The following is a 26,537-nucleotide window of genomic DNA, read 5'->3' on the forward strand; positions in this document are numbered from 1 at the left end:
GTTTGCCAGAGGAAATCAAGAAGGTGGAGGAACATAATCCATATTCCTTTTATAATACTTGGCCAATGTTGATTAAATACATGAATTGTTAAGACTGTTGCAAGAATCCACCCAGCACTAATGGCAAAATGTGCCATGATCTTTTAGAATAATCAAATGAAACTTTAACACATGGCAGGATGAAAGTCTTCAATTTCACCAGGACAAGTTATTTGTTGTTTACTGTTGTGGTCATTGCTTTCTTTAAAATTATCTTTTGTGCTGTGAAAATAAAAGCAATACAGTGGTATCTCTGGTTGCGCACGGGTTCTGTTCCGGAGCTCTGGTCGGATCCTGAGGTCTCCTCAACCGGAGGTGCCTGTTTCGCGCATGTGCTTATGCGTAGAGTGCTTATGCGCATATGCGCGGGATGAAACCCAGAAAGACACTCCTGGGTTTGCCGCGTGCGTATCCCAAAGGATAGGTAACAAGGGGAGCATAAGTAGAGGTACCAGTGTATTATTATTATTTTTATAAGAAAGGTGGGGAAATCATGCCATTCATCTGCTTGCATGTGTTCAGTGTTATTTGGAGACTGTAACTCCCAGTAATTTACCATCCCAGTGGTACCCTAAGTTACAAACGCCTCAGGTTACAAACGCTTCGGTTGCAAACTCTGCTAACCTGGAAGAGTTACTTTGAGTTGAGCACTTTGTCCCAGGACGAGAATGGAAATCGTGTGCTGGCGGTGCAGCAGCAGCAAGAGGCCCGATTAGCGAAAGCACGTCTCTGGTTAAGAACAGTCTCAGGTTAAGAACAGATCTCCGGAATGAATTAAGTTTGTAACCAGAGGTACCACTGTATGTGTTTCTGTGTGTTCAGCACACATGATTGCAGGTGAGACGGAATAAAACTCTTCCTAGGAAATTCCCTTTGACTGGTGATGTATTGTTTAAAATGTGACTTCACTTACAGATAAGAACAAATAATATTTATTGCTGACAAATCATACCATCGTCAGCTCATTAATCTCCAACCCAACAAACGCTGCGCTTTGCATGAGCAGCTGCTTTCTTCCCATTTCTTAGGTGGAAAGAACTGATAATGAAAGGGAAGAAGGGAGATAGACCCTTTCCCTCACCCTTTGGGGATCTGGGGGGCTTCATTTCACCGCTTAGTCCTGCTCCTGAAAGCTTGGCAAATGTGGAGTATTTGCTCACACACTGCCATGACTTAAAAATGAATCTTCCAAAACAAAACAAAAAAAAGGTATTGCAGTCCTAAAAAGGCTCAAGAAAGCAATTCCTGTAGTAGCTGGCATCTTAGCGAGCCCAGTGCCACTCTGCCCACTGTCTCACTCCCAGATAACTAATCTGGAAAGCTGTCCTGTCATCTCTGCAAGGACTTCTGAGTCCCTTGAATTAGCAATTCAGCATTTCTGGAAAGGGGAATTATTAGACAGAAAAAGCATGCACAAGAAAGTATTACTCATTCATGATGAGAATGGGATTTATTTATTTTGAGCTTCTCTTGGTTCCTCCTTGGCAGCCAGTGCCATTGTTTCAGCAGGGCTCGAACTCAGGACCCGCTGCCTTGAGGGACACCTAAGAGCAGTTGGGCAGGGGAAAGGTCTCCCTGGGGAGGTGGGGGACTCTCCTTCCTTGGAGGTTTCTCAGCAGAGATCGGACGGCCATCTGCCATGGATGCTTGAGCTGAGATTCCTGCATTGCTGGGGGTTGGACTAGATGACCCTGGGATCCCCTCCTCTCTCTCCACTCCTGAATTCCAGGAGGAGCTTCCTTGCCTCCTGCAAAGCCTTTTCCCTGCAGGCTCTTCCTCTGGTTTCCACCCAAGGGAGGGAGATGCTCAGAGTCCAGCCAAGAGCCTCACCCACAAAAGGATATCTGGGCATTGGCGGAGCCAGGGGGGCAGCTGCCCCCCCCGATTGAATAACAAATAATAAGATTATGAGTTTCTGCCAAGCGAGAGAGGGCTGAGCTGGAGGGACTCGGCTTGGCAAGGGTTAAAGGGAAGTGAGCTGCCTTCCTAGAGAGGACAGGAAGCAAGGGGGGGCCAGGTCCTCCAGAGCCAAGGCCCCTCCCTCCCCAGTCCTTTCCTGCTTGGGTGTCTCTCCTGCAAGGGCTGCCTCGCTCTCCCCTCCTGGGATCTGGTGAGTCTCCTCTCTCTCTGGGATCTGGTGGGGGTCCCAGGGCTGCAGCAGGGGAGGGGGCCTGGGGGGCCTGATCTGCTCCTGCAGGGGGGGGACCCCAAGTCAGGGAGGAGGAGAGGGTCCTGCCAGGGAGGGGCCAGGTCTGCCACGCTCTCCTTCCTGGAGATCAGAGGATCCCTGACTCCCACGAAATCTCCCTTTTTAAAACAAAGGAGTCCCTGGGACTTTAACTCTGTGTGAATTCGCTCAGCCTCATTGCACAACGGACGAAAAATGTGCAAACCATTTTCCAAAGCTGGACAAAGAGGTGGGCTAGCCCCCCCCAAAAAAAAAGGTGGGAGAGAAAGCGAGGGATAAAGAGAGGGATCCCAGCCCAGAGTCTGGCTGCTGCATTGGGGACCAGTTTCCCAGTGTCTTCCAGGGCAGCTCCCCACGGAGGCCACTGCAGCCGTCCCCTCGCACCCAGAGCAGGGCATCCCAGGACCACATCCTCTCTGTCCCAAAGGGATTGTTGCTGGAAAACAGAAATGGGCACTGCTACTCACTGAGGCTCCAGGGACCTTGACCAATATTTCAAGGGAGGTGTTTTTGGCCCTGCGAACTTGGCCCTCAGGGGGTTGGCCAGAAACATACCTGGCCCTCAGAGCAAAGAAAAAGTGAGCCCACCCCAAGGGGTCTGCCGGGAGAGTGGCAGAGAGTTCAAGTGCAAAAAAGGAGACAGAAGCAGGGGAGTGGGGGTGGGGGGAGAACAACTCCTGAGGACCCCTGGGTGAGGACCCCCACTAGAGCCAAGCATCCATTTTTCACAAAATACAAATGACTCCCTTATCAGTCAGTTCAGACTTCATGCATTGACTGGAAGGCAGGAGAAACCAGGCTGATTCATCTCCCAGAAATCCCTTCCGTTGCCTCCACATTTTGCATTGAGGCTAGAGACATATTTCTTCTCTTCTTACTCCTCTCCCCCCCCCCCCAAGATACCTAATGATCTGGGATGTGGTGCAGTCCAGCCCTAGTTCCCAGCAAGACTCATCCATGCTTCCTCAAGGAACCTTTTTCTTCTCCTGATATTAGACAACTTTTGTAACACAACAATGTCTTTGCTTTGTAGGATTTGCTAGCGCCTCTCCTTAAGACAGACAGAACTTGGCAGGAGACCAAAGGGTTCCTTCCGATCTCTCAAAGGCTTCCTGAGAGCACAGATGGGTGAGCGAGACTCAGCTGGCCCTGGAACAGAAAGAGGCCATGCCATCCAAACTGGGAACAGTGGGGGATTCTGGGAAAACTCTGTGCAGAGGATCCTGGGTGAGGAGGACACCCTCCGCTCAGAGGTGCAGAGCCAGCAGTTGAGGCAGTTCTGCTACCAGGAGGCCAAAGGACCCCGAGAGGTTTGCAGCCGACTCTACCACCTTTGCCGTCAGTGGCTGAAGCCAGAAAGGCACACGAAAGCTGAGATGCTGGACCTGGTGATCTTGGAGCAGTTCCTGGCTGTCCTTCCCCCGGAGATGGAGAGCTGGGTGAGGGACTGTGGAGCGGAGACCAGTTCCCAGGCGGTGGCCCTGGCTGAAGGTTTCCTCCTGAGTCAGGCAGAGGACAGAAAGCAGGTGAGAGAGACTTTCCTCTGGATACTCCCAGGGGGCTCCAAACAGGACAGAAAACATCCCATCATGCTCTACTGATGGCTCATATTTTTTTCCTGGGAAGGCATCCATAGAATGAGATCTGTCAGCCTTGAAGCTGTTGGCCCTGACATACATTTTTTAATCCTTCTCCCCATTCTCTCATTTGAATCCTTTTTCTTTTTCAGGGAACGGATCCCTTTGCAGAAATAGGCCAGATTTCTTCTGAGGCAGAGAGGCCTCCGTTGGACACCAGAGAGAGGCAGCTGGGTAAGGAAGAAGGAGGTTTTTCTCCGTTAGGTCTCATTCTGTTCGTTTTCCAACTCATCTGTGGGTGCTTTTCATTTTTTGTTGGGGGAGATAGTGGGACCAAGAGCCCAGAGGTGGGGAGATATATTTCGGCACAACTAACATCTGAAATGCACCCAAACATCCAAATGCACTCAGCAGGCGAGAACTTCTCAAAGGCCCCTGTGTAGTTTGAGATGCACTGATTCACCTGTGAGACAAGAAGGCACTCTGGGCCTCCCCCTTACCTTTTTCCCTCTTGCAGGTGACACAGTGATACTGGCTAGACCTCTTCATCCATCTTTTCAAGGGGACAGAATGGAAGCAGCGGCTGTGGAACCAGATCAGGTCAGGGGAAGCTGCCTTGTGGGGACAGAGGCCAAGGGGTGGAACAACGTCCTAGCTCAAGGAGTGTGGTGAACAACAGTGTTGTCTCAGAGTAGGACATTTCCCTTCTTCTTTTAGGGTCCAGTGTGCTTTGAAGATGTTGCTGTTTGTTTCACGGATGAGGAGTGGGTGTTGCTGGATCCTGACCAGAGAGCTCTGCATAAGGATGTCATGGAGGAGAATTGTGGGATCGTGGCCTCTCTCGGTAAGGCTCCCAGTGGGATCATAATATCTGTTTCTAAATTCAAAACTCCATATGTGACTAACCTCATATACGTTCACAGAACTCAACAGCACCCCCTACAACACCGAATATCACAACCCCCAAAAACCTTTAACAGTAAATTACTGTTTTTTTCTGTGAATGTTCTTCCTCCAGTTGTAGCTTATTAAACCAGAATCAACTGATCTGCAGACTGGTTTTGTCCCTGGCCGCAATATAACAGACCCCATCAAGAAACTACTGAACCTGATCGAACACAGCAAGGCAAACAAACTCCCCTTGACAATTATGTCCCTAGACATCCTCAAAGCCTTTGATTGCTTGGAGTGGAAATACATATTAGCAGTACTAACTAACATGAAATTTGGCCCCAACTTCCTACAAATCCTCAAACAAATATACTCCCAAGCCTCAGCAAAATGCAGAACTAACAATATGGATTCTAATACTATAGCTATCCAAAGAGGCACGGAACAAGGATGCCCACTGTCTCCCTTCTTATTTATCCTGGCTCTGGAACCCTTAGCAATCCGCATCCGAGCAGCCACAGACATCAAGGGAGTGGAAATAAAAGGCAGAACCTATAAATTAGGGCCCTTTGCAGATGACCTAATGGTCACAACACCAGACCCCATAAGCACAGCAACCTCCCTAATCAGAGAACTCAACACATTTGCAATGGTGTCGGGCCTACAGGTAAATTTTACAAAGTCAGAAGCTATGTGCTTCAACACCCCTCCTCACACCCAAAAAGAACTCACGAAGGTCACCAAAATAAAACTTTGCCACACCAAGTTCAGATAGCTAGGGGTACAAATAACCAGAAACCTCAATAAATTGTACCTCCACAACTACAAGCCCCTGTGGCGACAAATTAACAAAGACCTAAAGAGATGGAATAACATGAATTTCACTCTCTCAGACAAAATAGCCATGATCAAAATGATCACACTCCCAAAACTAACCTACCTATTCCAAACCCTCCCAATCTGGATCCCCTCAACCCAACTTCGCAGTTGGCAGAGAAAACTACACTCTTTCATCTTCTCACATAAAAAACCAAGAATAAGCCCCAAATACCTGCACCTCCCCACCTCAGAAGGAGGATGGGGAATCCCCAACATAGAAGCATATTATAATGCCAACCAAATACGCCATATAATCCCATATATACTAGAAGATGAGACAAAACAATGGGTACACCTAGAGAGGGACACAATTGAAAACACCTGCACCACAACATACCCACTCCTCCCAAACAAACTAAAGAAAATCCCCACAACACTTAACAGGTACACACAGACCATGCTCAAAGCATGGAAAACACAAATAGGCAAACTATCCCCAACCCCATCCTCACTAATCCCCCTGGCGTACCACCCATTATTCTACCATGCAGCACAAAACCTCCAGACAAAAACCTGGCGAACCAAAGGCTTATACCGCCTAATAGACTTTTATAAAAATAACAAACCCTTGTCAACACAAGAAATACAAGACAAACTAGAAGACACCCAAATGACCTGGTTAACACAACACCAACTACATGCCTTCTTAAACAACCTAATAGTAAAATCAGCAGCAACTAGGCCTCTGACAACCTTCGAAAACCTCCTCCTAACAACAAAGGGAAACGGTATCCGCAATATACAAAATACTACTCCAAAATCCCGCAAATCCCCTAGACACAATCAAAAAACAATGGGAGAATGACATAGGCTATGAGATTAACCCCACTCAATGGACCAGAATGTGGTCTAAACCCCCCTTTAAATCCATATCAACGAAAAGAAAAGAACTCACACTGAAACTCACCTACAGGTGGTACCTAACACCAAGAAAACTAGCGCTAATGCGCCCAGGAACCTCACCAAAATGCTGGAGAGGGTGCACCTCCTCAGGCACATACCTCCACATGTGGTGGGAGTGTCCCAAAATTCAACTATTCTGGACAACAGCCATACAAGAAATATGTAAAATAACTAAGCAAGTAATAGACATCACCCCAGAATTGGCCCTACTAAACATCTTCCAAGACAACAATGCCCATTTACACCACAAAGAACTCATAACCCACCTGCTCTCAGCAGCCAGAAACATCATAACCAGACACTGGAGAGACCTGTCAGGAGTAAGCATGGACCAATGGTACCAAATAGTATGGGAAACAGCCCTACTAGAAAAATTAACTAATAAACTGAAACTGACACGGGGACAAACAGAAGAAGACGCCTTCACCCCGGTATGGCTCCCCTTTATCACACACACAGCCCAACAGGACAATGACAATAATCCACCAACAGCATACAAATCAATATGGCTAACCTGATCCAAAACACCCACCCACCTCACTCACACACGAAAACAAAGATCACCACAGCCAATCACAAGCAAACAATCACACCCTAAGCCAACCCCAACCTCTCTCACCACCAAAGGAACACAAGTGAACAACACAAGCAACGCTGACACCAAACTCTACATACATTAAACATAATAGAAACACCGCCACCCGACCCCACCCCCATCCATCCTCCCTCTCCCCACCCCCCCTTTCTTTTCTCTTTCTGTTTTCTTCTCCCCCTAATGCTTCAACAAATGAAACGGATTTGTAAAAACGTTACATGGAAGAAGAAGAAGAAAAAAAAAATACGAGGCACTACACTTCTGTAAAACAAGAAAATCCTTAATAAAAAATAATAATTAAAAAAAGAATCAACTGGTCTGAACTTCCCAGACCCTTTTGACTGTAAACTTCAGAATTGTTAGGGAAGTTGAAGTAGCTTCTGTCAGGTTTTCAGTTTTTGTTTTTCCTCCCGTCAGTCTTTGGTTGTCCAAAGAGAAGACTGACATTGGAAACGGAGGGGATGCCGTGATGGAGCCAAACAAAATCGATTCAAGAGAAGAGCCAGGCTTATCGAATCACAGGTTCCCCAAAGGATGTTGGTTGATCCCCGTTAATTAATGCACCCAACCCTTCAGAAAACCACCCATCTAACCCACTTGTGTTATTCCTCTATTACCTGAGTTAATTTCTCCCTGAGTCTCTAATCCATTTCTCTTCATTGCAGATAGTGATGGACTGGAAAGTAAGAACATCCCATAATGGTCTGCTGATGGCCCATCCTTTTTCTGAGAAGGCGTCCATGGAATGAGTTCTGACATCCTTAAAGCTGTTGGCCCTGACATTTATTTTTTATTTTTTAAATATATATTTTTATTAGTTTTCCACTATAAAACTATAGAAAACAAACATCCAATTTATCACCAACATGTTTTTTTTTTACTTCCATCAAAATGTCTGAAAATTCTCCGTCTTGATCACTTCTTCAACATTTCTTAATTTAATATTGCACTACAATAATATCTTAATTTACCTTATTTTTTAAACAATATTTCTACCATACATTCTCACAGAGCTTCCTGAAAGCTTACAAATGTTATCTGGTCATCACATATAGTTTTCATATAATCTGTAAATTTAATCCAGTCTTCAGTGAATCTCTGGTCTCGTCGGTTCCGGATCCTTCCTGTTAATTTATCAAGTTCTTCGTATTCCATTAATTTCATTCTCCATTTTTCAATCATAGGTAATTCTTCTTGTTTCCATTTTTGGGCCATTAGTATTCTTGCTGCCGTTACTGCGTATAAAAATAACTTCCATTCTTTCTTATTAATTTCATTTCCTATTATTCCTAATAGAAATGCTTCTGGTTTCTTAACAAATGTATATTTCAACATCTTTTTTAACTCATTATATATCCTTTCCCAAAAGCATTTCACTTTTTTACACTCCCACCACATATGGTAAAATGTTCCTTCTTTTTCTTTACACTTCCAACATTTATTACTTACTTTATAAATTTTTGCTGATTTTACTGGTGTTACATACCATCTATATATCATTTTCATCACATTTTCCTTTATTATAGTACACGCAGTAAATTTCAGTCCTTCATTCCACAATTTAACCCAGTCTTTAAATTGTATATTATATCCAAAATCTTTGGCCCAATGGATCATAACCGACTTAACCTCCTCGTCCTTTGTATACCATTCCAATAATAAGTTATACATTTTAGACATTTTTTTTGCGTCATTATTCAATACTTCCAATTGATATTTTGATTTCTTGTCGGTAAAACCTCTTTCTAATGCATCTTTTTTTAAACATTTCATAAATGTTTTCGTCGCCTCCAAAGGAGGTTACCTGGCGGTCGGGGGAATCGCAAAACGGCTGTGCCAGGATCCTGCCCCTGGATCTCCTTCCAGGGGTGTTTTAGGGGGCTGTGACGCCCTTCCAGCACCCCCTTTTTCCTCCCAAGAGCTGGATTCCCTCTCCAGAGAGAAATCCCGCTTGTCTTCGCTCCCGCGATCAGCCGGAATTCTCTCTGACATTCATTTTTAAATCCTTCTCCCCATTCTCTCTTTTGAATCCTTGTTTCTTTTTCAGGGAAAGGATCTCTTTGCAGAAATGGACCAGATTTCTTCTGAGGCAGGGAGGCCTCCGTTGGACACCAGAGAGAGGCCACTGGGTAAGGAGGAAGGTGGTGTTTCTCTGTTTGGTCTCATTCTGTTGGTTTTCCAACTCATCAGAGGAGGGAAGATATATTTTTTCACACATAACATCTCTAATGCACCCAAATATCCAAATGCACTCAGCAGGCGAGACTTTCTCAAAGGCCCCTGTGTAGTTTGAGATGCACTGATTTACCTGCGAGACAAGAAGGCACTCTGGGCCTCCCCCTTACCTTTTTCCTCTTGCAGGTGACACAGTGATACTGGCTAGACCTCTTCATCCATCTCTGAATGGGGACAGAATGGAAGCAGCGGCTGTGGAACCAGATCAGGTCAGGGGAAGCTGCCTTGTGGGGACAGAGGTCAAGGGGTGGAAGAATGTCCTAGCTCAAGGAGTGGTGGTGAACAACAGTGTTGTCTCAGAGTAGGACATTTCCCTTCTTCTTTTAGGGTCCAGTGTGCTTTGAAGATGTTGCTGTTTGTTTCACGGATGAGGAGTGGGATTTGCTGGATCATGACCAGAGAGCTCTGCATAAGGACGTCATGGAGGAGAATTGTGGGATCGTGGCCTCTCTTGGTAAGGCTCCTAGTGGAATCATAATATCTGTTTTTAAATTCAAAACTCCATATGTCACGAACCTCATATATTTTCACAGACCTAAACAGCGCCCCCTACAACACTGGATATTACTTTATCCCCCCCCCAAAAAAACCCTTGAATAGTAAATTACTGTTTTTTCTGTGAATGTTCCTCCTCCAGTTGCAGCTTATTAAACAAGGATCAGGTGGTCTGAACTCCCCAGGCTCTTTTGACTATAAACTTCAGAGTTGTTGGGGAAGTTGAAGTAGCTTCTGTCAGGTTTTCAGTTTTTGTTTTTCCTCCCGTCAGTCTTTGGTTGTCCAAAGAGAAGACTGACATTGGAAACGGAGGGGATGCCGTGATGGAGCCAAACAAAATCGATTCAAGAGAAGAGCCAGGCTTATCGAATCACAGGTTCCCCAAAGGATGTTGGTTGATCCCCGTTAATTAATGCACCCAACCCTTCAGAAAACCACCCATCTAACCCACTTGTGTTATTCCTCTATTACCTGAGTTAATTTCTCCCTGAGTCTCTAATCCATTTCTCTTCATTGCAGATAGTGATGGACTGGAAAGTAAGAACATGGGTGACCATGACAAAATCCCCAGAATGGAGAAGCTGAATAAATATCTTGAATGTGGGAAAAGTTCCTTTTCCACTTCCCATCAAAGAAATCCCATTGGAAAGAAACCCTATCAGTGCATGGAATGTGGAAAGAGATTCAGTCAAAAGGTCAATCTCACTTCCCATCAAATAATTCATACAGGGGAGAAACCCTATCAGTACTTTGTATGTGGAAAGAGCTTCACTCACAGCCACCATCTCACTTCCCATCAGAGAATTCATACAGGGGAGAAACCCTATCAGTGTGTGGAATGTGGAAAGAGCTTCAGTCAGAGCTCCCATCTCACTTCCCATCACAGAATTCATACAGGGGAGAAAACCTATCAGTGTGTGGAATGTGGAAAGAGCTTCACTCAAAGCCACAAGCTCACTTCCCATCAAAGAATTCATACAGAGGAGAAACCCTATCAGTGTGTGGAATGTGGAAAGAGCTTCAGTAGGAGCTCCTCTCTCAGTTTCCATCAAATAATTCATACAGGGGAGAAACCCTATCAGTGTGTGGATTGTGGAAAGAGCTTCAGTCACAGCAGCAGTCTCACTCGCCATCAGAGAATTCATACAGGGGAGAAACCCTATCAGTGTGTGGAATGTGGAAAGAGCTTCAGTTTCAACCACCATCTCACTTCCCATCAGAGAATTCATACTGGGGAGAAACCCTATCAGTGTGTGGAATGTGGAAAAAGCTTCAGGAGGAGCTCCTCTCTCAGTTCCCATCAAAGAATTCATACAAAGTTCCCAAAACCCTTCATTATACAGCTTTCAGCGCCAGGGAAAAACTCATCTCTTTAACCAGTCCTTTGGCTGATGGACATCTAATGCCCTTTTACAATGTGGTGGGGAGGTGGGGGTTACAGGTTTTGGGGGCGGTGTTTTTTGTTTTCATTGTGTGGTTTTATGTTGTAACCGTCCTGAGACCTGTGGGTATAGAGAATAAGAGCCAACTCTTAGAGTCTGAGGGCACTTTGCCCCCCAATAAGATATGTGAGGGGGCCACCCCCCAGGTCATAGGAACAGCCATTCAAATGGCATGCTTGCACCGCATCCTGTGACTCTTTAACCGAGGCGGGGCTTGCTAAACCCCTCCTATATTTTATTCACGTTGGCAGCCCTGCTATAGGGCGCTATAGAAGTCAAATAAATGCATAAATAAAACAAAACGATCTTGGTCGCCTTCTTTTGCACTTGTTCCAGCTTGTCAATATCCTTCTTAATATTAGCATTTTTAAATAAAATTATGTACCCTTCATGGCTTTCTCAAAAACAAGTCAAGCTAGAGAAATCTCTCTCTTTTCTTTTTCTTTTTTGGGATGGAGGTACAGATTGTTTCTCAGGGGACTGCTGTGGTAATAGTGCATCTTAATTTCAGTAAGGTTTTTGACAAAGTCCCCCTTGATATTTATGTGAGGAAGCTGGTAAAATGAGGCTGAACTTGGTAACTGTTAGGCGGATTTGACTGACCGAACCCAAAGAGGACTCCTCCATGGTTCCTCCTCATCCTGGGGAAAAGTGACAAGAGGGGTGCTGCAGGGTTCTGTCCTGGGCTCATTGTTGTTCAACGTCTTTATAAATGAAGGAACTGATGGGATGCTCATCACATTTGCAGACGACACCAAACAGGGAGCGGAGGCCAATGTGGCAGAAGGCAGAATCAGATCAAGGGCAGGAATAGTACCACTTTCTTTTGCCTTGGTCAGACCCCAGCTAGAATTAATACTGTGTTCAATTCTGGGCACCACAATTTAAGTATCTTAAATTTTGTTTGCCAGGGGAAATCAAGAAGGTGAGGGAACACAATCCATATTCCTTTTATAACACATGACAAATGTTTGTTGAATATATAAATTGTTAAAACTGTTGCAGGAATCCACCCAGCACTCATGGGAAAATGTATCGTGGTCTTTTAGAACAGGCACCCCCAAACTCGGCGCTCCAGATGTTTTGGGACTATAGTCAAATTGATTGATTAGCGTGACCTGCTAATTGATTTACAATCCACAATTAGCTCTTTACTGCCGTCCGGCGCGCTTCCCTCAGCTGCGCGGTCTCAGCTCCGTCGTCGTCGCTCCAGTCACGCCTCAGCAGAGTTAACACAGCGGTAAAAGCTGTCACTTCATTTCCGACAAACACAAAGAGCCCGGTTTGTCTATTTACAGTCTTTATTCCGACATTCCCCAGAAAACTCCTGGGCTTCTTGCAGCCATGACAAACTGCGTCCTTCTCCCTCAAAAGACAGAGAGGAAGAGAACGAAACTCCTCCCAGCTTCGAAAGCTGACGTCAGAATGCTGAGGCATCATGGGAACAACTTAACCTGTTAAGTTCCAAACCCCAGACCCCTCTTGCCTCACATTCTGACAAGACCTTTTTGAGTTCAACACCTTTCCCTTTGCCTTGTGCCCCTTCCCGGCATCTTTCCCAGGCACCTGTTGAACCCCTTCAACACTCCCAGAATCACACTGTGCGAAACTTTCCCACGCACCCGTGTCCTGATACCTCTCCGGTGAAACACCCTTCGTGGCCCGAGAAGACCGCCTGGGCACAAACTGAGGTGCTTCATCTGAACTTCCCTCTGACCTACTTGGGCCAGCAGTTGTGTCTTCTCCGTCAGACTCTTCCCCCTCTGACTTGACAACCTGTTTGTGAGCTTTCTCCATTACACTAACAGGAGATGAAGACTCACTCCTGGACACTCCTTTCACAACCCTTGGAGATGCCCAAACCTGCCCTGAACCCTGATCCTGGACTTGGTCCCCATCACCGGGTTCTGAACCCTGATCCTGGACCTGGTCCCCATCACCGCCTTCAGCCTCTGCCTCCCTTTCCTCCTCAGAATCAGACAGACATTCTGAGAGAAAATCAGGACCATCCCCAGGCCGTGACCAACCCCCCTGCTCACAAAACTCAGCACACTTGCTGACCAGCAGCTTGGTCTGATCACCCTCTGGGTATGCAAACTTCCACCCATTGGTTGCAGGATCATATCCACAGAAGATCATTTCCTGAACCTTTGGACCACCTGCCTTCCGCTGAGCTGTTGGTACCGGCACAAAAGCCTTGGACCCAAACGCGGAAGAAATGCACCTGTGGCCTTTTCCGGTGCAACAGAAAAAACGGTGTTTCCCCTATAACGTGGTTATAGGACCTGTTAAAAACAAAGCTGGCAGCTTTCCAAGCTTCACTCCAAAAGCTCTGAGGCAGCCCAGTCACACAGCAAAACCCTGACAGCTTCAGCCAGTGTTTCACTCCTGTGCTCTGCCACGCCTCTCCCTTGAGGAGACTTTGCACCCGTCACCTGGTGACGTATTCCCTTTTCCTTGAAAAACTCCTTCAGAGCAGACCCAGTAAACTGTGACCCTCGGTCGCTCCTGAACCCTTGCACCCTGGTGGAGAACCTTAGTTCTACCTCCGCAACCCAATCCTGGATCAGTTGCGCCGCCTCCCCCTGTGATTTGAGAGAGAAACACCATGAATTCTGGCTGTGGTCATCTGTCAGCGTCAGCACATACTTGGCCCCACCCAGACTCTCACACCTCATGGGTCCTGACAGATCTGTGTGAACAAGCTCAAAAGCTTCTTTGGCTACCCTCCCAAACCTGGGAAAACCATGTACCTTTGCACCTTTGCATGCCCTGCACCCTAGGGACCTCCCACCACATTGTGTGATTTTACAACCTTTGGTGCAGCTGGGCAACTTCTGCACATCTTCTAAACTGGCATGAGACATTCTCCTGTGCCATAAATGAACACATGAATCATGACTGGGAACCTTAGCACACTGCGCCTGTGCTTTTCCGGCATTCCCACCACCCTCCAGAGGTGATTCCAGAACAAAGAGATTGTTCTTGCTGCACTCCATGTTGACCAGTTGTCTCCCCCTTCTGAAAATGGAACAGGCATCATTTTCAAAGCAAATTTTGTACCCCTGCTTCATAAGAGCTGGTACAGATAACAGACAATAATTCACTCCCGGCACAACATAGACCTCTAGCTCCTCCTGTAAAGGGGAAAAAAACATGTTAGCCACACCAGAAACTGATTTTCGTGTTCCGTCTGCTAACATAACAGTCATTCCAGTTGAAACAGCCCTGCAGTTCCGCAGTCCGCCAGTAGGCTTGCTTATCAGGTGATGACCAATAGTAGTATCCAACACCCAGCGTGTCACCGTGTCCTGGCTGGAGTTGTTCTTCACAGCTGCCATAGAAGCAGTGATAAGAAAACAACCCCCAGCGTCTGAGACACATCCGTCCCTTGCGTTCCCACGCTGACCTCCTCTCCGAGACTGGTTGCCATGGAAACCCGGCTGATTCCCATGAGAAACGACCTTGGCAAACTTTGCAACATCCTGCCTTACCTCTCTGCTCCGGTGGGGGCAATTTCGACGCAGGTGTTCCGGTGAATTACACACGTAGCAACGACGAACTTCAGTGGAAAAACACTGCCCTGGGCTCCTCCCAGCTGGCCTGGCCCTCCTTCTTCCGGAAAAGCACTCCTTGCCAGCTCCGCCCCCTTTGAAACGCCACTCCACTCCAGCACATACAGTGGAAAACTTTTTAAACGTGCCTTTGGAATTGTTCGCCCCCCCCCCCGCCTTGCTCACCAGCACTCCTTGAGGCTAAAGCATCAGGAACAGGGGCTCCAGCCATCTCTAGGCTTTTCATTACTCCTCCAGGGCTCTGGCCTCCTGCTGAAGCTTCACAGCACACGCAGCACATCCCCAGGCAGCCCTTGCTTACTTTACGCCCTTGCCCAACTTCTTAGACTGAGCATTTCAAACGGAATGTCCTCCAAGACCTGGCTGTCTGCCATCGTCTTCCCGGGGCCCCAAGCTTACTCACCAGCTTATCCGGCACCCGTATCTCAGCTGCTCTGAGCTCTCAGCTCCCAGCACTCAGCCACACAGCACAGGCAACCTTTGCGTCTTTCAGCCAGCTGCTCCAAACTCCGCAGCTACTCCTTTGCCTCTTAACACCAGGCAAAAATCTCCGAACGCCTCCTGCCGGCCCCTCTGCCTTAGACCGCAGACTTCAAAGCTCCCGGCAGCCTCCAGTGATAGCTTTACGATCGGTGATTAAGGTACCCATAACCTGTCAAATTGATTGATTAGCGTGACCTGCTAATTGATTTACGATCCACAATTAGTTCTTTACTGCCGTCCGGCGCGCTTCCCTCAGCTGCGCGGTCTCAGCTCCGTCGTCGTCGCTCCAGTCACGCCTCAGCAGAGTTAACACAGCGGTAAAAGCTGTCACTTCATTTCCGACAAACACAAAGAGCCCGGTTTGTCTATTTACAGTCTTTATTCCGACATTCCCCAGAAAACTCCTGGGCTTCTTGCAGCCATGACAAACTGCGTCCTTCTCCCTCAAAAGACAGAGAGGAAGAGAACGAAACTCCTCCCAGCTTCGAAAGCTGACGCCAGAATGCTGAGGCATCATGGGAACAACTTAACATGTTAAGTTCCAAACCCCAGAGCTCCCACCATCCCTAGCTAACAGGACCAGTGGTAACTCCCAGTAATTTCATTATCTGTATGTATGTGTTTCTGTGTGTTCAGCACACGTGATTGCAGGTGAGACTGAATAAAACACTTCATCGGAAAAATTAGAAGCATCTAATGTTCCCTGGACTTTTAATAATAAATAATAATAATTTTATTATTTATACCCTGCCCTCCCCAGCCAAGGCCGGGCTCAGAGCGGCTTAGAAGCGATAATAAAAACAAGATGAATGATTACAACTTAAGAACAAAATTAAAATACAACATTGAAATATTGAAACGTTAAAATATTAAAATGTAGCCTCATCGCAGGAGGAGAAGGAAAGGAAAAAAGAAAGAGAGGGAGGGAGGGAATCAAATTGGCTCCAAGCCAAAGGCCAGGTGGAACAACTCTGTCTTACAGGCCCTGCGGAAAGAAATCAGATCCTGCAGGGCCCTGGTCTCATGAGGCAGAGCGTTCCACCAGGCTGGAGCCATCACTGAAAAGGCCCTGGCTCTGGTTGAAGCCAATCTAACTTCCTTAGGGCCCGGGACCTCTAGGGTGTTGCTATTTATGGACCTTGAGGCTCTCCGTGGGGTATACCAGGAGAGGCGGTCTCGTAGGTACGAGGGTCCTAGGCCGTGAAGGGCTTTAAAGGTCAAAAGCAGCACCTTAAATCTGACCCTGTACTCCACCGGGAGCCAGTGTAGCTGAAAAAGCACTGGGTGAATCTGCTCCCATGGCAGGGACCCTGTGAGGAGCCTCGCTTTCTGCACCCGCTGGAGTTTCTGGGACAGCTTCAAGGGCAGCCCCGCGTAGAGCCAATTACAGTAGTCAAGCCTGGAGATGACCGTCGCATGGATCACTTTTAGGGCAATGCATGGTGCTTTTGTTTGACACATAAAAATCTGGCTGCTCCCAAAGACTTGTCTGTCTGTCTCTGCACCACAACACTGCTTTGGAACGGCTTCTTTCTGATTGGTGGTTAAAATGACTATTGGCTGGTGCTGGTGCTTGATTATGATGAACGGTACTTAACGAAAAAAGCTTGGTTTACAAAAAATTCCCTAAAGCCACGTTTCTAGGGCTAGGCGAGCCGTTGTCCTGGTCCCACTCATCTTATGGTGGACTACAAAGCTCTTAACAGCTTCTGATCAGATTGCCTTCCCCCATGTATTCCCAACTCAACTGCTTTGAGAAAACTGGCACACTTACCGGTTCCACACAGAAAACCTGTACTTGTGAGAAAGCAAAGTTTTAGTGTGGCGACACAGGTAGACTTTGGAACTCCCTGCCTGCAGTTCTATTTTATTCCTTTTTAATTTTTGGGTGCCTGCAAAAATAAATAAATGTTTGTTTAGGCAAGCCCATCCAGATATTTAAAATGTGGACATGCATTTTAATCTCATTCTCAGCAAACGGTTCATTTGTAATTGTTTCTAAATATTTTAAATAGTTGTGTGTAACTTCTTTTACTGATGAAAAAATTCTGTATGTGTGTGTGGGGGGTGTGTGTGTGTGTGTGACACCGGGTACCACCTGGCCTTGCTGTGCCTCTGGAGCTGGAGCTGCAGAATTGGTCCTTTTCCCTGCAAGCTGCTCCTCCACTTTCAGGCCGAGGGAGGGAGATGCTCAGAGTCCAGCCAAGAGCCTCACCCCCAAAAGGATATCTGGGCATTGGAGTAGCCAGGGGGGCAGCTGGCCCCCAAAATCCATAAAAAATGATAGAAATCTGAGAGAGGGCTGAGCTGGAGGGACTCGGCTTGGCAAGGGTTAAAGGGAACCGAGCTGCCTTCCTAGAGAGGACAGGAAGCAAGGGGGGGCCAGGTCCTCCAGATCCAAGGCCCCTCCCCCCCAGTCCTTTCCTGCAAGGAAGGGGGGGTGTTGCTTTGTGTCTCTGCTGCAAGGGCTGCCTCGCTCTCCCCTCCTGGGATCTGGTGAGTCTCCTCTCTCTCTGGGATCTGGTGGGGGTCCCAGGGCTGCAGCAGGGGAGGGGGCCTGGGGGGCCTGATCTGCTCCTGCAGGGGGGGGGACCCCAAGTCAGGGAGGAGGAGGGGGTCCTGCCAGGGAGGGGCCAGGTCTGCCACGCTCTCCTTCCTGCAGATCAGAGGATCCCAAACTCATTTGGCGCTCCGCCCCCCCTTTCAGAAATGATCTCCCTTCTTTAAACAAAGGAGTCCCTGGGAAACATCTGCAAATGGTTTTCCAAAGCTGGACGAGGAGGTGGAGTAGCCCCCCCCCAAAAAAAACACCCCACGGGGAGGAAGGAAGGAAAGGTGGGAAAGAAAGGCCAGGAATAAAGAGAGGGATCCCAGCCCAGAGTCTGGCTGCTGCATTGGGGACCAGTTTCCCAGTGTCTCCCAGGGCAGCTCCCCACGGAGGCCACTGCAGCCATTCCCTCGCACCCAGAGCAGGGCATCCCAGGACCACATCCTCTCTCTCCCAAAGGGATTGTTGCTGGAAAACCAGCCGGAAATGGGCGCTGCTACTCACTGAGCCTCCAGGGACCTTGGCATCAGTGGCTGTGTGTGTGTTAAGCTATCTAACAGAATACTAATACTAAATTACCCGCCTAAATTGCAAGGGATATGCCTTTGGCCTCATCCACTTGGCCCTCAGGGGGTCGGCCAGATACATTCCTGGCCCTTGGAGCAAAGAAAAGGGGACCCCACCCCAGGAGTCTGTCTGGAGAGCGGCAGAGAGTCCAAGTGCAAGAAAAGGAGACAGAAGCAGGGGAGTGGGGGGAGAACAACTCCTGAGGACCCCCAGGTGAGGACCCCCACTAGAGCCAAGCATCCATTTTCCACAAGATACAAATGACTTCCTTGTCAGTCAGTTCTGACTTCATGCATTGACTGGAAGGCAGGAGCAACCAGGCTGATTCATCTCCCAGAAATCCCTTCCGTTGCCTCCACATTTTGCATTGCAATCTTCCTTCTAGGGGGGCTAGAGACTGCTTCCTCCTATTCCTCCTCCTCCTCTTCCTCCTCCTCCTCCTCCTCTTTCTTCTTCTTCTTCCTTCTCCTCCTCCTCTTTTTTCTCCTTTTTAAAAAGGCCCTTTCCACCTGGCCTAGGGGGTGAGGCCCAGACTCATCCTGCCCTACTGTGTTAAATATGTATTCTGTAGTTGAACTCCTTTGTAAGGTTTTATTTTGACATCTTTATAAGAATATTTGTTTTCTGCTATGTTGCTTTGACTATAGACTATATATTTGACTTTCTTCAGCTTGTTATATTTCTATTTTATTGATTTTGTGGGATGTGAAACTGCAGTCAAGTAGAACATTCCTACAGGGGACACATTAGGGGATGTTTTCTACCACTCAGGAGAAGACTTCCTGTTTCCTCCTGAGCTGGGACAGACTTCCACCACATGTGACTTGAAGAGGGTGCAGTCTGTTGTCCTAGCATGGAGGAGCACACGGCCTCCATCTTCTGATCAGTGTGTCTTCTCCATTTTGTATGTTGCTGTGTGTTTGGAGAAGTGACTCCTTAGTGGCAGTCATTTGGGACTAACTTCTTTATGGAATAGTTCTAATTGTTATGTAACCTAAGCCTGCCTTCAGGGATATGTCTGTGAACGTGAATGAATCTGTGAGTAAACTACTTTTATATCAACGTGAATCAGATTATAGTGCTTATTCATTTAAAAGGGATTGGAAGGGATTTTACCAGGAAGGAATTTTTAATAGTAAGACTCAGATGAGTCAGCAACAAGCTGATTGCTGCGTAATCTAAAAAGGGGGGATGTATGGAACTAGAATATGGAACTTGCGAGTGCATGTTAGGAAGCATATCATTCAATAATATATCCTCTTCTAACTCCCCAATTATCCCCACAGATTTAATATGCTGTAACCCACTTTGAGATTTCTCTTTAAAATATAAAGTGTTATAGAAATTTAAATAAATAAAATAGCTCATGGTTTGGGCTGTGGTGCAGTCCAGCCCTGGTTCCCTCCAAGACTCATCCATGCTTGCTCAGGGAACCTTTTTCTTCTCCTCATATTAGACAACTTTTGTAACTGAACAATGTATTTGCTTTGTAGGATTTGCTAGCGCCACTCCTTAAGACAGACAGAACTTGGCAGAAGACCAAAAGGTTTCTTCCGATCTCTCAGAGGCTTCCTGAGAGCACAGATGGGTCAGCGAGATTCAGCTGGCCCTGGAACAGAAAGAGGCCATGCCATCCAAACTGGGAGCAGTGGGGGATTCTGGGAAAACTCTGTGCAGAAGATCCTGGGTGAGGAGGACACCCTCCGCTCAGAGGTGCAGAGCCAGCAGTTGAGGCAGTTCTGCTGCCAGGAGGCCAAAGGACCCCGAGAGGTTTGCAGCCGACTCTACCACCTTTGCCATCAGTGGCTGAAGCCAGAAAGGCACACGAAAGCTGAGATGCTGGATCTTGTGATCTTGGAGCAGTTCCTGGCTGTCCTTCCGCCAGAGATGGAGAGCTGGGTGAGGGAATGCGGAGCGGAGACCAGTTCCCAGGCAGTGGCCCTGGCCGAAGGTTTCCTCCTGAGTCAGGCAGAGGAGAGAAAGCAGGTGAGAGAGACTTTCCTCTGGATACTCCCAAGGGCCTCCAAACAGGACAGAGAACATCCCATAATGGTCTGCTGATGGCCCATTCTTCTTCTGAGAAGGCGTCCATGGAATGAGTTCTGACATCCTTAAAGCTGTTGGTCCTGACATTTATTTTTTATTTTTTAAATATATATTTTTATTAGTTTTCCAATATAAAACTATACAAAACAAAACATCCAATTTATCACCAACATCTTTTTTTTTTACTTCCATCAAAATGTATGAAAATTCTCCGTCTTGATCACTTCTTGCACATTTCTTAATTTAATATTGCACTACAATAATATCTTAATTTACCTTATTTTTTAAACAATATTTCTACCATACATTCTCACAGAGCTTCCTGAAAGCTTACAAATGTTATCTGGTCATCACATATAGTTTTCATATAATCTGTAAATTTAATCCAGTCTTCAGTGAATCTCTGGTCTCGTCGGTTCCGGATCCTTCCTGTTAATTTATCAAGTTCTGCGTATTCCATTAATTTCATTCTCCATTTTTCAATCATAGGTAATTCTTGTTTCCATTTTTGGGCCATTAGTATTCTTGCTGCCGTTACTGCGTATAAAAATAACTTCCATTCTTTCTTATTAATTTCATTTCCTATTGTTCCTAATAGAAATGCTTCTGGTTTCTTAACAACTGTATATTTCAACATCTTTTTTAACTCATTATATATCCTTTCCCAAAAGCATTTCACTTTTTTACACTCCCACCACATATGGTAAAATGTTCCTTCTTTTTCTTTACACTTCCAACATTTATTACTTACTTTATAAATTTTTGCTGATTTTACTGGTGTTACATACCATCTATATATCATTTTCATCACATTTTCCTTTATTATAGTACACGTAGTAAATTTCAGTCCTTCATTCCACAATTTAACCCAGTCTTTAAATTGTATATTATATCGAAAATCTTTGGCCCAATGGATCATAACCGACTTAACCTCCTCGTCCTTTGTATACCATTCCAATAATAAGTTATACATTTTAGACATTTTTTTTGCGTCATTATTCAATACTTCCAATTGATATTTTGATTTCTTGTCGGTAAAACCTCTTTCTAATGCATCTTTTTTTAACATTTCATAAATGTTTTCGTCGCCTCCAAAGGAGGTTACCTGGCGGTCGGGGGAATCGCAAAACGGCTGTGCCGGGATCCTGCCCCCTGGATCTCCTTCCAGGGGTGTTTTGGGGGGCTGTGGCGCCCTTCCAGCACCCCCTTTTTCCTCCCAAGAGCTGGATTCCATCTCCAGAGAGAAATCCCGCTTGTCTTCGCTCCCGCGATCAGCCGGAATTCTCTCTGACATTCATTTTTAAATCCTTCTCCCCATTCTCTCTTTTGAATCCTTGTTTCTTTTTCAGAGAAAGGATCTCTTTGCAGAAATGGACCAGATTTCTTCTGAGGCAGGGAGGCCTCCGTTGGACACCAGAGAGAGGCCACTGGGTAAGGTAGAAGGTGGTGTTTCTCTGTTTGGTCTCATTCTGTTGGTTTTCCAACTCATCAGAGGAGGGAAGATATATTTTTTCACACATAACATCTCTAATGCACCCAAATATCCAAATGCACTCAGCAGGTGAGACTTTCTCAAAGGCCCCTGTGTAGTTTGAGATGCACTGATTCACCTGTGAGACAAGAAGGCACTCTGGGCCTCCCCCTTACCTTTTTCCTCTTGCAGGTGACACAGTGATACTGGCTAGACCTCTTCATCCATCTCTGAATGGGGACAGAATGGAAGCAGCGGCTGTGGAACCAGATCAGGTCAGGGGAAGCTCCCTTGTGGGGACAGAGGCCAAGGGGTGGAACAATGTCCTAGCTCAAGGAGTGTGGTGAACAACAGTGTTGTCTCAGAGTAGGACATTTCCCTTCTTCTTTTAGGGTCCAGTGTGCTTTGAAGATGTTGCTGTTTGTTTCACGGATGAGGAGTGGGCGTTGCTGGATCCTGACCAGAGAGCTCTGCATAAGGACATCATGGAGGAGAATTCTGGGATCATGGCCTCTCTTGGTAAAGCTCCAAGTGAAATCATAATATCTGTTTTTAAATTCAAAACTCCATATGTCACGAACCTCATATATTTTCACAGACCTCAACAGCGCCCCCTACAACACTGGATATTACAGTAACCCCCCCCCCCAAAAAAAACCCTTGAATAGTAAATTACTGTTTTTTCTGTGAATGTTCTTCCTCCCGTTGCAGCTTATTAAACAAGCAGCAGCCTGGTCTGAACTCCCCAGGCCATTTTGACTGTAAACTTCAGAGTTGTTGGAGAAGTTGAAGTAGCTTCTGTCAGGTTTTCAGTTTTTGTTTTTCCTCCCGTCAGTCTTTGGTTGTCCAAAGAGAAGACTGACATTGGAAACGGAGGGATGCCATGATGGAGCCAAACAAAATCTATTTGAGAGAAGAGCCAGGCTTATCGAATCACAGGTTCCCCTAATGATGTCGGTTGATCCCCCTTAATTAATGCACCCAACCCTTCAGAAAACCATCCATCTAGCCCACTTGTGTTATTCCTCTATTACCAGAGTTAACAAGTATTCTTCCTTAATTTCTCCCTGAGGTGCTAATCCATTTCTCTTCATTGTAGATAGAGATGGACTGGAAATTAACAACATGGATGACCTTGACAAAATCCCCACACTGGAGAAGCTGAATAAATATATTGAATGTGGGAAAAGTTCCTTTTCCACTTCCCATCAAAGAAATCCCATTGGGAAGAAACCCTATCAGTGCATGGAATGTGGAAAGAGATTCAGTCAAAAGGTCAATCTCACTTCCCATCAAAGAATTCATACAGGGGAGAAACCCTATCAGTGCATGGAATGTGGAAAGAGCTTCAGTCAGAGCTCCCATCTCACTTCCCATCACAGAATTCATACAGGGGAGAATAGCTATAATTGTGTGGAATGTGGAAAGAGCTTCACTCAAAGCCACAAGCTCACTTCCCATCAAAGAATTCATACAGGGGAGAAACCCTATCAGTGTGTGGATTGTGGAAAGAGCTTCAGTCAGAGCTCCAATCTCACTTCCCATCAAAGAATTCATACAGGGGAGAAACCCTATCAGTGTGTGGAATGTGGAAAGAGCTTCAGTCAGAGCTCCCATCTCATTTCCCATCACAGAATTCATACAGGGGAGAAACCCTATCAGTGTGTGGAATGTGGAAAGAGCTTCAGGAAGAGGTCCTCTCTCAGTTTCCATCAAATAATTCATACAGGGGAGAAACCCTATCAGTGTGTGGATTGTGGAAAGAGCTTCAGTCACAGCAGCAGTCTCACTCGCCATCAGAGAATTCATACAGGGGAGAATAGCTATCAGTGTGTGGAATGTGGAAAGAGCTTCACTCAAAGCCACAAGCTCACTTCCCATCAAAGAATTCATACAGGGGAGAAACCCTATCAGTGTGTGGATTGTGGAAAGAGCTTCACTCAGAGCTCCAATCTCACTTCCCATCAAAGAATTCATACAGGGGAGAAACCCTATCAGTGTGTGGAATGTGGAAAGAACTTCAGTCAGAGCTCCCATCTCACTTCCCATCACAGAATTCATACAGGGGAGAAACCCTATCAGTGTGTGGAATGTGGAAAGAGCTTCAGGAAGAGGTCCTCTCTCAGTTTCCATCAAATAATTCATACAGGGGAGAAACCCTATCAGTGTGTGGATTGTGGAAAGAGCTTCAGTCACAGCAGCAGTCTCACTCGCCATCAGAGAATTCATACAGGGGAGAAACCCTATCAGTGTGTGGAATGTGGAAAGAGCTTCAGTTTCAACCACCATCTCACTTCCCATCAGAGAATTCATACAGGGGAGAAACCCTATCAGTGTGTGGAATGTGGAAAGAGCTTCAGTAGGAGCTTCTCTCTCAGTTCCCATCAAAGAATTCATACAAAGTTCCCAAAACCCTTCATTATATAGCTTTCAGCGCCAGGGAAAAACTCATCTCTTTAACCAGTCCTTTGGCTGATGGACATCTAATGCCCTTTTACAATGTGGTGGGGAGGTGGGGGTTACAGGTTTTGGGGGCGGTGTTTTGTGTTTTCATTCTGTGGTTTTATGTTGTAACCGTCCTGTGACCTGTGAGTGTAGGGAATGGGAGCCAACTCTTAGAGTCTGAGGGGTCTTTGCCCCCCAATAAGATATGTGAGGGGGCCACCCCCAGTTCATAGGAACAGCCATTCAAATGGCATGCTTGCACCGCATGCTGTGACTGTTTAACCGAGGCGGGGCTTGCTAAACCCCTCCTATATTTTATTCACGTTGGCAGCCCTGCTATAGGGCGCTATAGAAGTCAAATAAATGCATAAATAAAACAAAACGATCTTGGTCGCCTTCTTTTGCACTTGTTCCAGCTTGTCAATATCCTTCTTAATATTAGCATTTAAAAAAAATTATGTGCCCTTCATGGCTTTCTCAAAAACAAGTCAAGCTAGAGAAATCTCTCTTTTTTCTTTTTCTTTTTTTGGATGGAGTTACAGATTGTTTCTCAGGGGACTGCTGTGGTAATAGTGCATCTTAATTTCAGTAAGGTTTTTTACAAAGTCCCCCTTGATATTTATGTGAGGAAGCTGGTAAAATGAGGCTGAACTTGGTAACTGTTAGGCGGATTTGACTGACCGAACCCAAAGAGGACTCCTTCATGGTTCCTCCTCATCCTGGAGAAAAGTGACGAGGGGTGCTGCAGGGTTCAGTACTCGGCTCATTGTTGTTCAACGTCTTTATAAATGACTTGGATGAAGGAACTGAGGGGATGCTCATCACATTTGCAGACGACACCAAACGGGGAGCGGAGGTCAATGTGGCAGAAGGCAGAATCAGATCAAGGGCAGGAATAGTACCACTTTCTTCTGCCTTGGCCAGGCCCCAGCTAGAATAAATACTGTGTTCAATTCTGGGCACTACAATTTAAGTATCTTAAATTTTGTTTGCCCAGGGAAATCAAGAAGGTGGGGGAACACAATCCATATTCCTTTTATAACACGTGGCAAATGTTTGTTGAATATATAAATTGTTAAAACTGTTGCAGGAATCCACCCAGCACTCATGGGAAAATGTATCGTGGTCTTTTAGAACAGGCATCCCCAAACTCGGCGCTCCAGATGTTTTGGGACTATAGGAATAGCTCAAAACTCACTTCCCATCAAAGAATTCATACAGGGGAGAAGCCCTATCAGTGTGGGGAATGTGGAGAGAGCTTCACTCACACCCACAATCTCACTTCCCATCAAAGAATTCATACAGGGGAGAAACCCTATCAGTGTGGGGAATGTGAAAAGAGCTTCAGTACAAGCTCCTCTCTGAGTTCCCATCAAATAATCCATACAGGGGAGAAACCCTATCAGTGTGTGGATTGTGGAAAGAGCTTCCCGCACAGCCACAATCTTCACTTCCCATCAAAGAATTCATACAGTGGAGAAGCCCTATCAGTGTGGGGAATGTGGAAAGAGCTTCAGTCAGAGCGCCAGTCTCACTTACCATCAAAGAATTCATACAGGAGAGAAGCCCTATCAGTGTGGGGAATGTGGAAAGAGCTTCAGTACAAGCTCCTCTCTGAGTTCCCATCAAAGAATTCATACAGGGGAGAAACCCTATCAGTGTGCAGAATGTGGAAAGAGCTTCAGTCACAGCAGCAGTCTCACTCGCCATCAGAGAATTCATACAGGGGAGAAACCCTATCAGTGCTTTGAATGTGGAAAGAGCTTCAGGAGGAGCTCCTCTCTCAGTTGCCATCGAAGAATTCATACAAAGTTCCCCAAACCCTTCATTATACAGCTTTCAGCCCCAGGGAAAAACTCATCTCTTTAACCAGTCCTTTGGCTGATGGACATCTAATGCCCTTTTACAATGTGGTGGGGAGGTGGGCGTTACAGGTTTTGGGGGCGGTGTTTTGTGTTTTCATTCTGTGATTTTATGTTGTAACCGTCCTGTGACCTGTGAGTGTAGGGAATGGGAGCCAACTCTTAGAGTCTGAGAGCTCTTTGCCCCCCAATAAGATATTTGAGGGGGCACCCCCCAGTTCATAGGAATAGCTATTAAAATGGCATGCTTGCACCGCATCCTGTGACTGTTTAACTGAGGCGGGGCTTGCTAAACC

The 26,537-nt window shown here is 46.3% G+C and overlaps 2 protein-coding genes across 3 annotated transcripts in view; one reads left to right on the forward strand and one right to left on the reverse strand.

Annotated features, from left to right (window-relative positions):
• LOC309368792 (uncharacterized protein) overlaps window positions 1–26,537 on the reverse strand; it is a gene marked incomplete at its 3' end in the record, with an annotated part of 476,991 nt that overhangs the window by 93,043 nt on the left and 357,411 nt on the right. The gene's annotated exons all lie outside the window — the stretch shown is intronic.
• Window positions 1,968–24,761, forward strand: LOC309369122 (uncharacterized protein). Of its 2 annotated transcripts, none has more exons than XM_081909815.1 (6): window positions 1,968–2,176; window positions 3,261–3,753; window positions 21,813–21,894; window positions 22,127–22,209; window positions 22,327–22,453; window positions 23,034–24,761. In XM_081909815.1, exons 2-6 carry the CDS (start codon window positions 3,352–3,354, stop codon window positions 24,359–24,361), a joined length of 2,022 nt encoding a protein of 673 aa, XP_081765941.1. In that variant the 5' UTR covers window positions 1,968–2,176; window positions 3,261–3,351; the 3' UTR covers window positions 24,362–24,761. The 2 variants fall into 2 exon arrangements, with proteins under 2 accessions (XP_081765941.1, XP_081765942.1); XM_081909816.1 differs by lacking the exons at window positions 1,968–2,176; window positions 3,261–3,753 and adding exons at window positions 17,717–17,798; window positions 19,911–20,403.

The sequence above is a fragment of the Podarcis melisellensis genome, assembly GCF_964234715.1.
Source record: "Podarcis melisellensis genome assembly, chromosome: 4".
Classification (NCBI taxonomy): Eukaryota; Metazoa; Chordata; class Lepidosauria; order Squamata; family Lacertidae; genus Podarcis; species Podarcis melisellensis.